The sequence below is a fragment of the Coenobita brevimanus genome, chromosome 21, assembly GCF_032717465.1.
Source record: "Coenobita brevimanus isolate Jiangsu-jjx chromosome 21, ASM3271746v2, whole genome shotgun sequence".
Classification (NCBI taxonomy): Eukaryota; Metazoa; Arthropoda; class Malacostraca; order Decapoda; family Coenobitidae; genus Coenobita; species Coenobita brevimanus.
The window spans coordinates 29,553,189-29,570,688 of record NC_136974.1 but is presented as its reverse complement, the minus strand read 5'-3'; the positions used below and the strand labels follow the sequence as shown (position 1 = coordinate 29,570,688).

At 43.1% G+C, this 17,500-nt stretch overlaps 1 protein-coding gene across 1 annotated transcript in view; it reads right to left on the bottom strand.

Annotated features, from left to right (window-relative positions):
* Tusp (WD40 superfamily protein Tusp) overlaps window positions 1–17,500 on the bottom strand; it is a 307,588-nt gene that overhangs the window by 31,597 nt on the left and 258,491 nt on the right. The window contains exons 4-6 of the mRNA XM_080266644.1: window positions 14,027–14,134; window positions 9,652–9,811; window positions 7,780–7,892 (exon numbers count right to left, since the gene is read on the bottom strand). Of these exons, the coding sequence (XP_080122770.1) occupies window positions 7,780–7,892; window positions 9,652–9,811; window positions 14,027–14,134 (381 nt within the window). The remainder of the gene's footprint in view (window positions 1–7,779; window positions 7,893–9,651; window positions 9,812–14,026; window positions 14,135–17,500) is intronic.

The window sequence follows — 17,500 nt, the reverse complement described above, 5'->3', positions numbered from 1 at the left end:
AACAGTTTTGACTGACTTTAAACCAAAGTTGGTGGAAGGGGTAAGGTTAGCCAAGGAGTAAATCAACAGTTTCTAAGAGTTATGTGTCAGGGGTCAAAGTCTCAGGTCAAGGTCAACATAAAATTTCACCCGATTTAGACCAAACTTTGTGGAGGGGTTCAGGGTAAGGAAACAATGAGACAGTTCAGTTTTGAGAGTTATGTGTCGAAGGTCAAAGTCAGAGGATAAAGTAAAATATTCAACCCTTTGACTGGTTGGAGGTTGCTGGTGATGCTCTCTACTAGTGCTCCTTCTTGTTTATATGTCAGTCAAACTCCCGGAATCAATCCACTAAAATATACACACACACACACACACACACACACACACACACACACACACACACACACACACACACACACACACTAAAAAAAAAAAAAAAGCGTCTGATCAATAATGCATCCCTCAAAAGGTCTTAGCAACCCTGTGATATGAAAACGTGGAACCTTACTGTAAAGCCAAACACAATACAGGAGCAGAGTAAAGCATAACACGGTAAATATATATACCATGATTTATATACTGTATATGTGACTGTTTTTCTCCCTATATCTGACGGGGCCTATGTGTATGGTTGGCAGCTTCAAAAACAGAGCAGAAACTGAATAATAAAACCTGGCCTTTCACACACACGTATAAATCTCTCTCTCTCTCTCCCTCTTACACACACACACACACACACACACACACACGGCAACACAGCTTTCAAAAAACGCTTCCACTGTTTTGTCGGGCTAACAAGTAGAAAGATAATTGGCAAAAAAACATAGGAGGTTCACTTTCCGCCTCGGTCGCCTGCTTCCCACGTCGCCATATTGCACGCAGCTCTGGTCTCGCCTACGTGCATCACCTCACAAAAACACACGTATAATTTTTTTTTCACCTGTATGCCGTCAGAAAACCTTATTTGCTAATGATGATGTTTCTGTTGTTGTTGTTATTATGGACATCGTTACCATCACACAACAATGTATTTATCGCCACCACCATTACCACCTTCATCATCACCATCATCATAATATTACTACTATTATGTGCGTGAGGAATAATAGCCAAAATCATCATCATCATCATCATATCACCATACCAAAACTATCATCATCAGTAACAGCATCATCATCATCACAGTCACCATCACCAAATCCATATCCATCATCATCATCACTATCACCATATCCATATCCATCATCATCATCACTATCACCATGACCATATCCATCACCAGCACCATCATCATCGTCTCTTTCCACTTACGGACGGAGCGAGGACCGAAAAAGAATATCGTCACGCTGAGGTAGAAACTGGACCTACTCTGACGCAAAATATCCCGTCGTGTTGGTCCTCAGGAACACCCGATAGAGAACACCTCCTTTCCTTGGGTTACGTTCTTCGCATCCCGTTCATCAATAACACACATCATGCAGATCACCAAGAGAAACAGAACGACGGGAACGTGATCTTGTGGAAGGAGTTGTTGTTGCAGCTTTTATCACAACCTGGTGCTGGACGCCTTCAAGTGGTGGCACGGATATAACTAGGGGACTCAAGTGCCTGGATATACAGACGTCGTTCAGTTACTTCCTTGTCCCCCGAAATAAGGATGGTGTGGACTGTACGAGTAGAGGAACTTAAGCCTGCAGTCCACCAGGTTCACTTTAAGATGAGCTTGGGGTTGCTGCTGCTACTACTACTACTAATATCACCACCCACACGATCCGACACATTTGCATCAGAGTATGGGTCGTATTTTAAAGGACTGGAGATATCGTAACACCTCTTCCTTAGCGATTTATTCAGCACATAGCACCTCAATTGTGTCCTCTTTGTATGTTTTTTTATGCAAACTCTGCTGATATTTAGACACAGCAAAAAACTACGGTGTAATATGCAAAATAAATAGCTAAGGATGAGGTGTTGAGGTGTTAAGGTGTTAAAAAGCCTCCTATGCCATTCAGAATACGGCTCATGTACGATTCTAACCTCAGTGCTAACTATAACCTCGTGAACTGTTCTCGACTATACTCTTTTCACTTTAACTTGACCTAAAATGACCCCTTTCTATCTTGAATGCTGAGCTGTAAAAAGGGCGTAACAGTAAAATATTATACGTGTACTAGTGACGAAGAAGTGCTTGGACAGGACGTACAGGCATCGTACTATCTTATTCTGCCACCGAGCTACGTGAAATACACCGCAAAAGGACAAAAATCTCCTCCAAGATAACGTGAACGAACTATAGCTTTTCACCCAGGCCCGGGGCTTGTGCAGTCAGACAAATAAATACTTCTAGCAACCCATTTATTGGCCATTAAAGATTTCTGGAATCATCTTTTAACTCCTTCACTATGATGATGCCCATTAATTATTTGTTTATTTAATTATTTATTTACCTACACTTTATTCCTCGAACCAGCAGATAACTTTTGCTGACTTTGGACAGACCTCTCATGGTCATGGGGCCAGTGAAGTTTACATATAATCCTTCTAATGTGCAAAGTCTTCCCTTACCGGAATAAACTACCTGGTGATACGACGGGAAAAAATGGAAAAAGATACCACTGTAATGAAAGCCAGTTGTTGCTGCTGTTGTTTAAACTCGGTCATGCCTGGCTCAGCAGACCCTTTCAACCGCAGGTAGGTGACTGCTCCTGTGAGACTGTTCCTTAAACCCCCTATGCCGTTAATGTTGTGTCTGCGTCTTGGTGTGGAGTGCGCTGTGCAGTCTCCATTTATGTGTGCTATATTGTGTGGGCCTGTTATACACAAGGGGCACGTGTCATCTGTTATTCAACCCAACCAATATCTAACCTGGTACCTCAGGAGGGACGGGTAATGTCCTGATCCAAGCATAACTACGTGAAATCGATCAGCTCTATTTAAGGATACTTCTGATTGATAGATGTTGGAAGAGAAGGCTTTTAGTACTGTGTTATGATCTAGGTGTTGTATTGCTCTGTGCACGAAATGAGTAAGAAGGAGCTTTTCCATTGCTAGTGTTGGATTATCTGGAGGTGGGATATTGTTGATGAGAGTCTGGTATGCTTGTGTGATGACTGTTTTGTGTTCAATTGTGTTGGGTGGCTCTGTTATTGGCAAGGATGTCATGTGTTAGCACAGGCTGCCGCGCAGAACTGTGTGCCTTTATTGTCACAAGATTCTCTAACGGCGAGGATTTTGGTTTCTAAGTGTAAGTAAGCTGTGGGAGTGGTTTTGGTGCAGCCAGTGGTGGTGCATAGTGAGTTACTGCGTATGGTGTGCAAGGTTACAGTGGGTGTTAGATAGGAAAAGGGACCATGCTCGAGAGGCACAGGACATCACTGATCTCATGTGCTGTTTGTTGAGTAGGTCACTGTAACAATAACGGTAAGAACAATAACATTTTCTACAGTCACAACACACAAACCAACCTACTACAGTAAGTCCTCGATGTATGCACTCCTATTTATGCTATTTTCAGCCATTCATTGCCTCAGACTAATTATGTATTTTTTTATGTATAGACAAACATTCAGTGCAGAACAAGGGCATAGTTTGTTTGATGTTTCTTCTTCATAAATAACCTGAAGAACCAATCGTGGCGAAAGTCGAATAAACTATGCCTCTGTTCTGCACTTAGTGTTTTTCTATACCAAGTGCCACAGCCAACGTTGGATTCATAGTCATGTATTTCTTAATTTATTCTACAGTAGCTACCGCCAAGTGATTTACTCAGCTTATGGGAGACATCTTGTAGTTAAAAGGCGTTAGAAAAGAAGCTATCCAACCCTTCCAGTACTATGTCTCTCTATAGTTGATTAAATCTGTCTAGTGGCAGTAAAAATAAAATACAAAAAGATGACATGACATTGAAAGAGGAGAAAAGTTACCGTAATGCAAGAGATGACAAAACAACAAACCTTCCCTAAACAATAACACTTAGGACAAACAATTCACAGGAGCCCTATCATTACCAGACCCTCTCACCTCTATAATTACATCACCGAATTATATGCTTCACTCAGGGTAACACAGGATGACTCGGTTCAAAGGAGAGAGATCAAGGTTGTCACGATTTTAGAGTGCAATCGAGGGGTGACACAACAACAACCCTTTTCATGGGAACAACAACATTAGCTGCCAATATTACCCAGGGGCAATATCCATACCGCCACCCTCGTCCACACTGAATGTAATATTGGATTCATACGTGCCCTCACAAACGTTTAATTTCTGTTCCCATAAACGTATTAATATTGATAAAAATAGCCATATCAAGAGGACCTACATTCTCTCCCTGTCTCTGTCTCTATTTCTGTTTGTCTGTCTGTCTGTTTCTCTCTCTCTCTCTCTCTCTGTTTTCTTACCTACCCACCTACTTATTCTCTCTCTTTCTCTCTCTCTCTCTCTCCTTACCAACCCACCTACCCATTCTCTCTCTCTCTCTCTCTCTCTCTCTCTCTCTCTCTCTCTCTCTCTTCTCTCTCCTACCTACCCACCCGTCTCTCTAATCCTACGCTGCCCATCAGGAGCGTAGAGGTCCGGGGCTAGGCTACATAATCTAGACATGTAAGGCAAGAGTGACCGGTTACTCTTCCCTATGCGGCATCATTACCCCTAAGATGTTAACCCTTATGAACTATATCAGGTTGAAGGACCTTAACCCACTAGTCCACCCTCTTAATTTAATGGTTTCCCGTCTACTAGAAACCATTTAACTTATTATTTATTCTCGTAGGTAAGGATGCTCCCTGGCACCTATTCTTTAGCGACTTATTTTGGGATATGGCTGGTTAATATCCTTTGGTACGTTATTTTTTCAGAGTATGGCGATGCTGGGAGGATTTATGTAACGCAGAATAGGACAGTAAGGTGTTATAATTTAAACCGCATAGGAAATGGTGTTAAGGTGCTGTGTTGACGGGCAAGAATTGGAGAACGATCGCCTGAAATTATCACTACATCGTGTGATCTAGACAACTCTTGAGAAGACACAACAATAACACAGTAAAGGTGCATAAGGCAAGCGACCAAATAATAACAAAGTGCACCTGAAAAACTAACGAAAAATAAATTAAAAAAAGCAAAATATGTAGTTCCATCCAAATCATCAAAAAAAAAGGAAGAAAAGGAAAATGTTAATAATAAACTTACTTCACTACTACAAAATAAAATGGCACCACCAAAAAAAAAAAAAATCCACAAAAATACATACTGATTACAAAATGACCACAAAATTTGAAAGTCCATAAAAAAAAAGGGGGTTGTGAAAAATGCAGCTTCGCCATCATTATCGTCATTACGCCGCTCATCAAATTTCCCTTCATTACGCAGGGCTGGGCTGGGTCGAAGAGAAAAGGGGAAAAAACGCAAAATTAGGAGACGCTATGAACGGTATGCCCAGTATTCTAGGTGCTGTTCAAGGCGGTCCAAATATAACGCTCACCTTTCATTCTTAGCAACGTCTATCCTGCATCATTTACTCATTTCCTACCCCCACCGTCACGGCTACACCCACACCAGCAGCCTGTGCCGTGAGTTTCTAGTGGAGCGCTATTGACGGAGCATCTTCTATACCCGTTTTCTATACGCATTCGTCTACTCAGTTTTCAAGTCTTCGAAATTATGTGCCATATTCCAGAGGCTATACCATGATTTAACACTCTCATGATCGGGAGAACTCTGGTATTCCAGCTAATGCCAGGCTTATTATTATTATTACTGTAGTTAATGGGCTCCAATCGGATTGAACCAGTGAAGGTTTATATCCATGGGGTGATTGGGGTTTACTGCTCACGTAATGCCACTGAGGGATGAGTGAGGCTGGTCACTCTCATCTTAAATGTCAGGACCAACTTGCATAGTCCCGGGTTCCTACGCTCCTCATGGGGCGACATAGGACTGGATGATGGATGGATGGATTATTATTATTATTATTATTATTATTATTATTAGGTGAGTGAGTGACGGGGGCCTGATACTGTTACTACTGTTACCACTAACCCTCTCTTGTCAACTCCCTTCTCTCATATTTTATTCCCGACACACCAGACGATTTTATTCAGCTGAGCCATAAGAGCCTTGGAGTAAAATAAAAATAAATAAATAGTTAAATACATGAAAAAGGCTGACACAACAACATGAACCTGCCACACACATCCATCTATTTAATATTCCAGCCTTCCTTATGTGCTTTTGAGGGACGCCTTCACGCGGTGGCACAGAGATAGCCAGGCAACTCCAGTGCCCAGTTATACACACGTCCCTCACTCCCTGCGAGGAGGAAGATGGACGGCAGGAAGAGGACAGTTTCAGCCTGCAGTCCACGGCGTTCACGTCCAGATGAGCATGGGGTTACAACTATTACTATCACTCTAAATTCCATACTCAATCCACAGGCTAACCATTAACCCACCCATTACCAGGCAAGTGTTTTATATTTCATTTTTTATTCAGCTTTGGAGAACCACTACAGTCTATTCACCTTCACTTGGCCCAGAATTTTGTCCTCTTGTAACTTATTTCATGTAGCTCAATGGCAGAATAAGACAATACATAAATTCCTTTGCGCTTATTCGTGACTAGGATTATATTCAAGTTTTAGTCCCTTGTTACAGTTCAGAATTCAAGATGGAGTGATGGCAACTACAGGCCAAGTTAAAGTTAGAGGAGTATAGAGGTAAAGGGATAGAAAAAAAAAAGTCTCCATTAATTATTTCATTACCAAGACGTCTTTTGTGTTTTGTTCCTGTTATCGTGTAATGATCCCATGTAATTTAAATGACATCTTTGGTAATGAAGAGGTTGCAGACATTCACCATTAAGCTTTTCATTATTAGAAAGACTACATTCGTGCTAACACTAAGAGATTTTATTCAGTCCAGGAGGCTTTTGGGAGTAAAGAGGATAATAAAAATAAACTATAAGACTGCCATAAGAAAGTGTGCATCCAATAAAGAAAACACAGATTATCACGCCAAAAACTATAAATCCATCAGTTACTTCAAAACACACACACACACACACACACACACACACACACACACACACACACACACACACACACATACAAACTACATATCCATAAAAAGGCGTGGATCCCAGTCCCCCCAAAAAAACTCCAGCCCTGTGAAAAAGTCAACAAACAAGCAAAACGTCAACAGAATTCCACACACACACACACACACACACACACACACACACACACACACACACACACACACACACACACACACACGCGCACACACACACACACACACACACACACACACACACACACACACACACACACAAACACACGCATCCCCTACCGACAGATCTGAAAAAATAAGGTACAAGATCCTAAAAAGTGACCTTAATTTTGAGGAGTTGACTGGAAAGCTGCAGAAGACCACGCAGCTTTGAAATTGGCCATCAGGTGAAAAACTATACAAACGTGAAGTACTGCATGACAATAATATAGTCCTGCTGCCTCTCCTGCTCTTCTCTCCATGCACTTCGAAAATCAGTATGGTGAACCCGCAGCAAACGACACTGACGACACTGATCTGAGGCCACATAAAGTTACCAGTTCCAGTTGCTACGAACGCACTACACTGATTTCAATTTTCAAAGACGATGGAGAGAGAGAAACAGCAGTGGCGAGGGGAATTTTGATGTCGACTGTAGCCCTAGATAACACCACATAGACGGACTCCATGATACAGGACTTCTGATGTCGACTGTACCCTTGACAACACCACATACACGAAATTCATGACTAACCTGTACGCCCCTGAGTCCTGTCCTGATAACCGTGGGGGTGAGGTCGTCGTGGGTGCGCAGGAGGTAAACAAGGCCCGTCTGGAACACCACCGCTAGCAGAGCACTTCCCTCCACTGTGGGGGAGAGAGGGAGGTCAGTGGAGGGCGGACAGGGTGGAGAGAAAAGGTAAGGGAGGAAACAGGACGGAGAGAGACGGTATGGGAGGAAAGAGGATGGAGAGAAACGGTAAGGGCGGAAGGACGGTAAGAGGTTAGAGGTAGAGAGAGGAGGAAACGGGAGAGAGAGGGTACAGAGAGAAGGAACAGGAGGGAGGGAGGGGGGTGAGAGGTGGTAAAGGGAGGGGAAAGGGTGGAGAGAGATGATAAGGGGAGGAGAGAGGGTGGAGAGAGATGATAAGGGGAGGGGAGAGGGTGGAGAGAGAATGCAAGGGGGAGAGGGGGTATAAAGGGAAGACAAGTGGGAAAAAGGGTGGAGAGAGAAGGAAAGGGAAGAAAGGCGGGATCGAGGAAGAAAGGAAAGAGAGGATGGACAGGAGGAAACGAGGATGAAAAGAGAGTGAAGGCGAGAAAGGAAGGAAGGGTGACAGAGAGTATGAGGGAAAGGCAGAGAAGAAGAGAAGAGAGGAGAGGAAAAGAGTGAAGGAAGAAAAAGAAAAATGAAAGTGGGAGAGGGAAAAAAATAACACATAATATGAGAGAGAGAGAGAGAGAGAGAGAGAGAGAGAGAGAGAGAGAGAGCGTGCAGGGCAAAGTGGATATTGGCGAACAAAGTGGCTGCAAGCAAATTGGGGCTGATTAAATTTTGCACACATGGACAATACATATGACAACACCTATCTGACCAATATGCACACACACTACCCCACCATTGCCCCATCACTACCATGCCCTACCATACCTCAACTACCACACTACCATTATTTTCTACACCATTCTTACTACTACCATCAGCGTTTCATCAGCTCACCCATATTAACCCATTCAATTCGGTGATTATTTTTTTGAGATTTGTTTTTTCCTAAGGTTATGAAGGCTTTAATTAACCTCTTCCTTCAATAAATCGTCTGAAGGTAGGAAGAATATAGCGGAAAATACGACACCATATTCAAGGGGTATGATTTCCCTCAGCATCCTCCTATCTTTCCCGTGGTATCACAATCATCCCCTACGCAAATTTTATTACCATTTTCCAACCATTCCAGTTCCCATTCCTACTATTTCTCAACCACTCCAGCTCCCATTCCTACCATTCTGGCTCCTAACCCTACCATTTCTCAACCACTCCAGCTCCCATTCCTACCATTCTGGCTCCTAACCCTACCATTTCCCAACCACTCCACCTCCCATTCCTACCATTCTGGCTCCTAACCCTACCATTTCCCAACCACTCCAGCTCCCATTCCTACCATTCTAGCTCCAAGCCCAATCATTTCCCAAACACTCCACCTCCCATTCCTACCATCCTAGCTCCTAACCCTACCATTTCCCAACCACGTCAGCTCCCATTCCTACCATTCCATTTCCTGTTCTTGCAATTTCCCAGCCACTGCAACTCTCATTCCTACAAATCCACCTCCCATCCGTACCATTCCAGCTCCCATTCCTACCATCTCCCACCCATCCCTACCATTCCAGCTTCCATTCCTACCATTTCCAAAATATTCCAACTGCACTTCCTACTATTCCAGTTCCTATTCCTATTACTGTATTCTCAACCATTCCAGCTGCCATTCTTAAAATGTCCCAACCACTCCAGCTCTCATCCCTACCATTTCCCAACCATTCCTACAATTCCCTAACCACTCCAGCTCCCATTACTACCCTTTTCCTTCCATTCCAGCTTCCACTCCTACCATTTCCCCTCCATTCCTACCATGTTTGGACTGCACGTCGTCGCTCTCCTCCATCTTGAACTTCGGGCAGGACCAGGCCAGGTGGGTGATGGCTGTGTCGTCCAAGAGGGGCACCTGGGAGACCATGGCCCCGTGCACGTCCATCACTATCACCAGGCCGGAAGTGGTGCCGAAGTACACCTGTGCCAGAGTAATTAAGGTAGGTGTGGTTAGAGTGGCTGAGGTAGATGTGGTCAGAGTGGTTAAACTGGTTGAGGTAGATGTGGTTAGAGTGGTTGGAGTGGTTAAGGTAGATGTGGTTAGAGTAGTTAGAGTGGTTAGTGTAGTTAAGGTAGATGTGGTTAGAGTGGTTGGAGTGGTTGAGGTAGATGTGGTTACAGTAGTAGAAGTAGTTAGTCTCAGACACCATCCCTCCGTGCACATCCATCACTATCGCCGATCCCAGAGTCGTCCCAGGATGCACCTGTAGGACTGGGGATGGTCAGAAGGAGTTAGAATTGTTAGAAGGAATAGGGAGAGGTGATAGGGTGGAAAAGTGGGCAACAGAAGAGATTTTGGTGGAGAGAGGTAGAAAAAATGGTGAGAGATAGAGAAAAATAAAAGCATCGGAATGATAGAGTGAAGTGAAATAGGAAGATGAGAGGAATGGAGGTTGGAAGGTGGGACGGAAAGGCGGGAAAAATAAATGGGGAAAAAAATCACAGCCTATTTACACATTGCTCCATGCACACCCATCACCATCAAATACCCACAGCTCGACCAGAAGTGCACCTGTGGGACTGGAAATGATTAAAAGAAGTTAGGACTGTTAGGAGGAGATAGGGCTGTTGAAAGGAGTTAGGGCTGTTGAAAGGAGTTAGGGCTGTCAGAAGGAGTTAGGACTTTTAGAAAGGCTTAGGACTTAGGAGTTAGGACTGCTAGAAGGAGTTAAAATTGTCAGGCGTTAGGACTTGCAAGGAATTAGGACTGTTAGAAGGAGTTAGGACTGCTAGAAGGAACGAGGAAAGGAAACAGAGGTAAAAACTGGAAAGTGGTAGTGAAATGGGAGCAGAAAAATAACGACCATTGTGAGATACAGAGGAAGGGCAACAGTTCGAGAGAGAGAAGGTGGTGTAAGGTATGAAAACACAGAGAGAGAGAGAGAGAGAGAGAGAGAGAGAGAGAGAGAGAGAGAGAGAGAGAGAGAGAGAGAGACAGGCGTGGTGTGTAATGGTGGTGTTGTATAGAAGGGGGAAATGAGACGCCAATGTTGTGTGTGTGTGACCATAAGATTATAGTCTAGAGGGCGCTAGGCAGTACACATGTTGAGCGGCGATGTGGCGGATATATGTGTGTGTGTGTGTGTGTGTGTGTGAGAGAGAGAGAGAGAGAGAGAGAGAGAGAGAGAGAGAGAGAGAGAGAGGTAAAAAGTGGAGAGCCATAAAGGAATGGTTGTGCAAGTGATTACGACAGAGGTGAGGGACATGCATAACGGAGATGGAAAAATGGAAAGAAAAATTTAAGACAGAAAGGACAGGGGGTCAAAAAATATGTCGGGTCGTACATAAGGGTGGGAGGGGGGGGGGACCTGAGACTCCATCGCCCCATGCACAGTCTGGGTCAAGAGTTATGTCAGATGGAGGAACAGTCTGTGTCAATATTGTGTGAGAAGTACAGTCTTAGTCAAAAGCTTTGTCACAAGAGTCGAGTGGTAATGGGGATGCGTAACTCCATCAAGAATCACAACTCCTGACGCTTTCTGTACTTCCTCCACTACAAACTCTCGGACATAACTTTTGACCTTGACTGTACATCCATCACCATAACCAATCCGAAGATGGTCTAAAAGTACACCTGTGGGGCTGGGGATGGTTAAAAGGTGTGAAGACAGGTGGGTGGGGTAGCGAGGTACAGAACATGGTAATGGACAGAGAAATTCACACAGAATGGAAGAAAGGGGGGCTAAATTACACACATACATCAGTGTCACCCATCTGGTAGTTGTCCCGAAGTGCTCCTGTGGGATTAGGGAAACTGGAAGGAATGGGGAAAGGTAACAGAGGTAGGAAGTAGACCGTGGAAAAAAAAAAAAAAATGGGCGTATAAGGTTAGAGAATATGGTCAGAAGCAAACAAATTTGAAGGAGTTGTAGTCACTGCTGCTTAACCCCAGTCTGTTTGGCTGAGCAGACCGGTCGATCACACGAAAGTAACTGCTTTTGTGGGGCCGTCCTACATATACAGTACAGTGCATACACCGTGCAGGGATCCGGCATCCCCCTTGTTGTACACTGCACCTCGCCAGGGTCGGACCAGGGTCTATCCCGTGCTGAGGTGCAGGGAAATATGACGAGATTTGGCTCCCGGGTGGATGCCACGGCTGCTCCACCCACGTTGCACAGTCACCACATGTAGACCTCTCGTCGGCGTCAGTTTACAGGCGTGAAAAGAGGTAACGGAGGAAGAAGAGTGGGAATCAGAAGAAACTTTGTAGTAGCAAATTAACGAAAGTGGTGGAAGACAATGGAAAGAATTACATGAAGGCTTACGGGGACATGGGTGTACAACTGTTCTCTCTTGGCAAGAAGAACCTAAGATACCACCAATTTAGCGAGTTTGTTTTGAAGCTTATAAAGATCCTTGACCCCTTCCACCTCAGTTCATGGCCAAGTGTAATCATCAGACTGAAGGGTCGATTTAAATAACCAAGAGGAAAAATTTTTTACCTCATAACTATGCCTCATCCAACGTCACGCACCCACGACATAGTATTGAAGCTCATGGAGTGGCCCAGTTCCCTCAAGTGAAAACAAATTAATTATACCATCAGTACAGAGGTCGTTCCAAGAAACCTCGCGGGAACTGGGTGACTGGTAGACGGGATGGGGAAAATGGCCAGGAGTACAGGACAAAGCAGATGAATGACGAGAAAATGATATTGCTGGGGTGGTGATGAAGAAAAAAAAGGTAAAATATAGAAGCGCAGAAAGGTAAGAGAGAGAGGAAAAAGTAAAGAAATGGGTGAGGAAAAAGAGGAGATAAGTAAAGAAATGAACAGAGAAAAAAGGATATTAAAGAAATGGTTAGAGAAAAAGGGGAGAAAAGCAAAGAAACTGATAGGGAAAAACAGGAGATAAGTAAAGAAATTGATCGAGTAAATGAGGAGATAAGAAACGGATATTGAAAAAGAGGCGATTATAGTGAGAGAGAGAGAGAGAGAGAGAGAGAGAGAGAAGGGAAGAGAATGGAGGACAGAGAAAGATTAAATGAATCGACACCCACACACACAAAGTGAAGAAAAAGAGAAGCGACTAGAAGTGAGAAAACAGAAAACGGGGACAATATGAGGTATAAGGCGGGTAACTCCTCTATTCTTCCACTAACACAAAAACATCCCAGAGGCGGCCACACCGTCTACCCGAGGGAGTGGGGAGGAAATTGATGGGAATGGGGAGGCTCTGTCTACTAATCCCACGGCAATATCGGAGTATGGGAGGGTAACGGGGGGACTGATGATGATGGGGAGTAGTGGTGGAGAATTGGAGAGAGTATGGAGGAGTGTGTGGAGATAGGAGGAGTAGGTGAGAGTAAGATGGAGTGTATGAGAGAGTAAGGTGGAGAGTAGCGGAGAGGAAGGTGGAGAATGACAGTGGGCTGAGATAATGGAGTGGATGAAAGTCTGAGAGAGAGAGAGAGAGAGAGAGAGAGAGAGAGAGAGAGAGAGAGAGCAGTGAACACAGTAACAATGAACTAAACCCCACAAACTCTTCTCTACAACAGTTGGAATCGAACCCGCGACCGCACAGTTCTCAGCCCATAGCTCTATCCACCCCACCACCACCTTCCCAACTTCACTATTAAATCGTTCAGAATAATAGAAAAAGTAAAAAAAATGTGACAAGGCTAGACACTGGATGGAAATAATAGACCTAGGTGAGTGAAGGTGTGTGTGTGTGTGTGTGTGTGTGTGTGTGTGTGTGTGTGTGTGTGTGTGTGTGTAAGGAGAATTAATTAACTCTTTCAGCCCTGTGACTACTCATCTTAAATTACATCTGCATTTACTGTCTGCATCTGATTTTTCTCCCCTACCTCCTCGTTCCTTCCCTTCTACATTATTTATTTATTTATTTACATGCTCCTCTGTCTCATTTTCTCTCACTTTGATAGCCCTCCCTTCTCTCTCTCTCTCTCTCTCTCTCTCTCTCAGTCATTCTTCGTGAGTTGGCAGGTCAAATGAGTGCCAAGGTAACACTAACTGGAGGTAACTGTGATAACCTGAATGATAGTGACCTTGTATGCCTGGATAATGAGTAAATATCCCGCTACAGACTCAAAGGCCTAAGTAAGAGAGATTTGCACAGCGGCTAAACACCTCTACCTTTCACCTCACTGCCCCCCAACACCCCCTTCCCCCTACCTGCTGGTCCTCGGGCGTGAAGACCCCAGAGGTAATGGTGGACTGGAGGTTGAGCATGGACGACCAATACCTCTGCCCCGCCACCGACCCCACCAGCACGAACCCGTCCTGGAGGAGGGAAAGTACGGGTTAGAAAAATATTAACTGATAAGCTGATAAATAAAAAAAAAAAAGAATTATTATCATCATCATCATCATCATCATCATTCCCGGGTAAGTTACTGGGTGATACAAGATTCAGAAATAAAGACAAATACAGCATAAAAATACAGTATACCTGCTTACAAAATACAAATAAATCATTCCTAAATATAATTACGAAGCTGCAGTGCCCCCTAATATACAACGTGTAAGCTATTCAGACGACTACCGACTGGCCGCGGGGTATGCTGGTAAAACACCTTGCAGAAAAAATATACCTCACGCAAGCCACGTTAAGCAGATCTACTATAACCTTTTCATCTTACCTTGGCCCAGATTTTTTTTTTCCTTTTGCAGCTTATTTCATGTGGGTAAGTGGTAGAGAAAGAAAACACTACGGCTCTGCATTTATCCACAGCACTCTTCCTGACTAGCATCATATTTCAGTGTTTATCCATTGTTATAAATCTTCATTCAAGATGGGGAGATAGTAATTTTTGGCCAAGTTAGAGTAAAAAGAGTATGGTAGTCACCGCAGTCCAAGCATAGCAAGTCTGTCCCCCATGCGTATGGTTCACGTATTGCCGCGTTTTCTACAAGACATAAATGGTACACAACAGTTCGTAGTATTTTGGGAAAAGGTGTTACGAAACATTTAAAGCCACTTAGAAAATGCCTCACTGAATCCACGTGGAGGCAGTAAACATATCAATGGAAGGTAAGTTTCCCCCCAAACTTCAACTCACACAGCAGTACATGTCTAACAGTTACAGAGTTTTGATGAATTGATGACACTTGGAATCTGGTGGACGGATTTTTTAATTTATTTTCTTATTCCTTCCTCTGTTCCTCTTCTGTAACAAAAAATAATAACATGTATCCCGACAACTGCCTGGCATAATCTTTCGCTTCACCCTCTTCGCCACCCTTACGCCATTTTTCTTCTGTTCTTGCTATCACCAGACGATTTTATTCAACTCTGGAAAGACCTCCCGTGCTGAAGGGATTAATGAGGGCTGCATCTAACCCTTCCAGTTCCAAAGGCATCAATGAAGATGAGAAACATCGTCTGGCCGGCATAAGATTAAACATAAAAGATGTCCTCGATCTGGAGGGCTTATTAACAATGGCTCTTCCTGTGTACATTAATGATAATAACAGTAATACTAATTATAAGATAAATAGAAAATATTAAACATTACCAATCCAGTTTAAATCTCCTTTTAATAGATTGAGTGAGGCAGTACGAAAACCATCGAATAATATGCCTAACGAAATAGGTCACAGTCATTTTCACATCACCCATGCCAACAAAATCAAGCAAAGTTTTTTGTACCCAAATATGTTAAAAACCATTCACTCAGAAAAACCATTTACTCAGAACAATGCTGACGGGAAAATATAAGAAACTGATCAGAATAACGACAGGAATTATATGCACAGTGGGATGATCTCTTTCATTTTCTATATTCTAACTACCTCTAGGTTATTTTACTTAAATTAGGAACAGTCTCTTGTGCTCAAGGGTTTTATGAAGGATACATCTAGTTATTTTACTTAAGTTAGGAACAGTCTCTTGTGCTCAAGGGTTTTATGAAGGATACATCTAACCTTTCCAGTTTAGAGTTTCTCCGATACATCTAACCTTTCCAGTTTAGAGTTTCTCCGCAACAGAATTTAATGGCTTGGTAATACTGTGTGTGAGCGTGTGTGTGTGTGTGTGTGTGTGTGTGTGTATATAATATATATATATATATATATATATATATATATATATATATATATATATATATATATATATATATATGTGTGTGTGTGTGTGTGTGTGTGTGCACTTACATACTATATATATATATATATATATATATATATATATATATATATATATATATATATATATATATATCTGTCTATCTATATATCAATCTATCTATCTAATTTCACTGTTAGGAGGTTATTATATACGAGTATATCCCGATTAACCTCTAAAATAGCGGGTGAAGGCCTATTGACGAGTATTTTACTCAGATTCAGGCCAGCGATTTTATATGCCACAAAGAAAACATCCTTCATCCACGGATTAGCAAAGACCCTTCATATTGAGGGTGGGGATAAAAACAATCGCCATTAATCCTTTCATTACGATGGCGTCAACATTCCTGCCAGTCCTTGATACCTCCAGACGTATTATTTAATTTATAAAGGTTGTAGTAGTGATGGTGGTTACCCCAGGAGCACAGGACCTCTAGGACCCTCTGGCCACTCCACTACTGATGTGAGAGGGCCGGACCAAACTTTAGAGAGGCACCTGAAGAAGTACTGAGAGAGACAGACAGACAGAGACAAACAGACAGGCAGACAGACAGACAGACAGAGGCGCCTCAACTTGGTCAAGTGGTCAGACTTTGCCCTTTGGGATTTTAGTGAAAGGAAGGGCGAGACACATTCACTCTCTCTCTCTCTCTCTCTCTCTCATCTGGAACTGTGAAACCGGATAGATTTTAGTAAACGACAATTTCGGTAAAGCCAAAACTCTCTCTCTCTCTCTCTCTCTCTCTCTCTCTCTCTCTCTCTCAGTGGCGGTAGACGCTGCGTAATAACCTAACCACACCAATTACAACCCTATTAACAACCTAATTAAGTCTACCTCCACCCCTCATTCTCAGCCCTAATGACACCCCTTTACCTCCTTCACCAGCACCACGTCTTAATTTCACTCCTGTTGCCTCCAGACGATTTTCCTCAGCTTGGGCGAGATCCTGGGCAGTGATGCGGGGGGGGTTAATCCTTCCTTAAAACCCCTCCTTTTAACTCTTGCTACAGCCAGACGATTTTTCTCAGCTCAGATTTCAAGTCGTGAAGGGGTTTGAGAGACCATAAAATCCTCGAAGACAATACACTTTTTGTTTCCTTACTACTACCAGACGATTTTTTTCTCCCCATAAAAAATCACCATAACATGTTTTCACTACGATTTTTTTTAAATTCTTGCTCCCACCAGGCGATTTCAGTAGGCATACAAGTCCCCTTTTTACCCTGCAACCACGGACGATTTACCTCAGCTTACAGTAGATCTTTCGTAATTAGGGAACAGAAAGTAATCTCCATCCCAGCTTTCAGTCCAATCGTCTTAGTCTTACTCTTACAATCGTCTTTTTTATTCTCATTCCCACAATCGTCTTTTTATTCTTATTCTCGATGCCACCAGACGATTTTACTCAGCTGTGGCGAGACTGATCGTAAAAAAGGGGTTTTCCTTCCGTATTTTTTTTTTTATCTCTACCTGTTTAATTTTATAGAATTTTCCATTTTCTTCTTCCTTCTCTTCTTCTC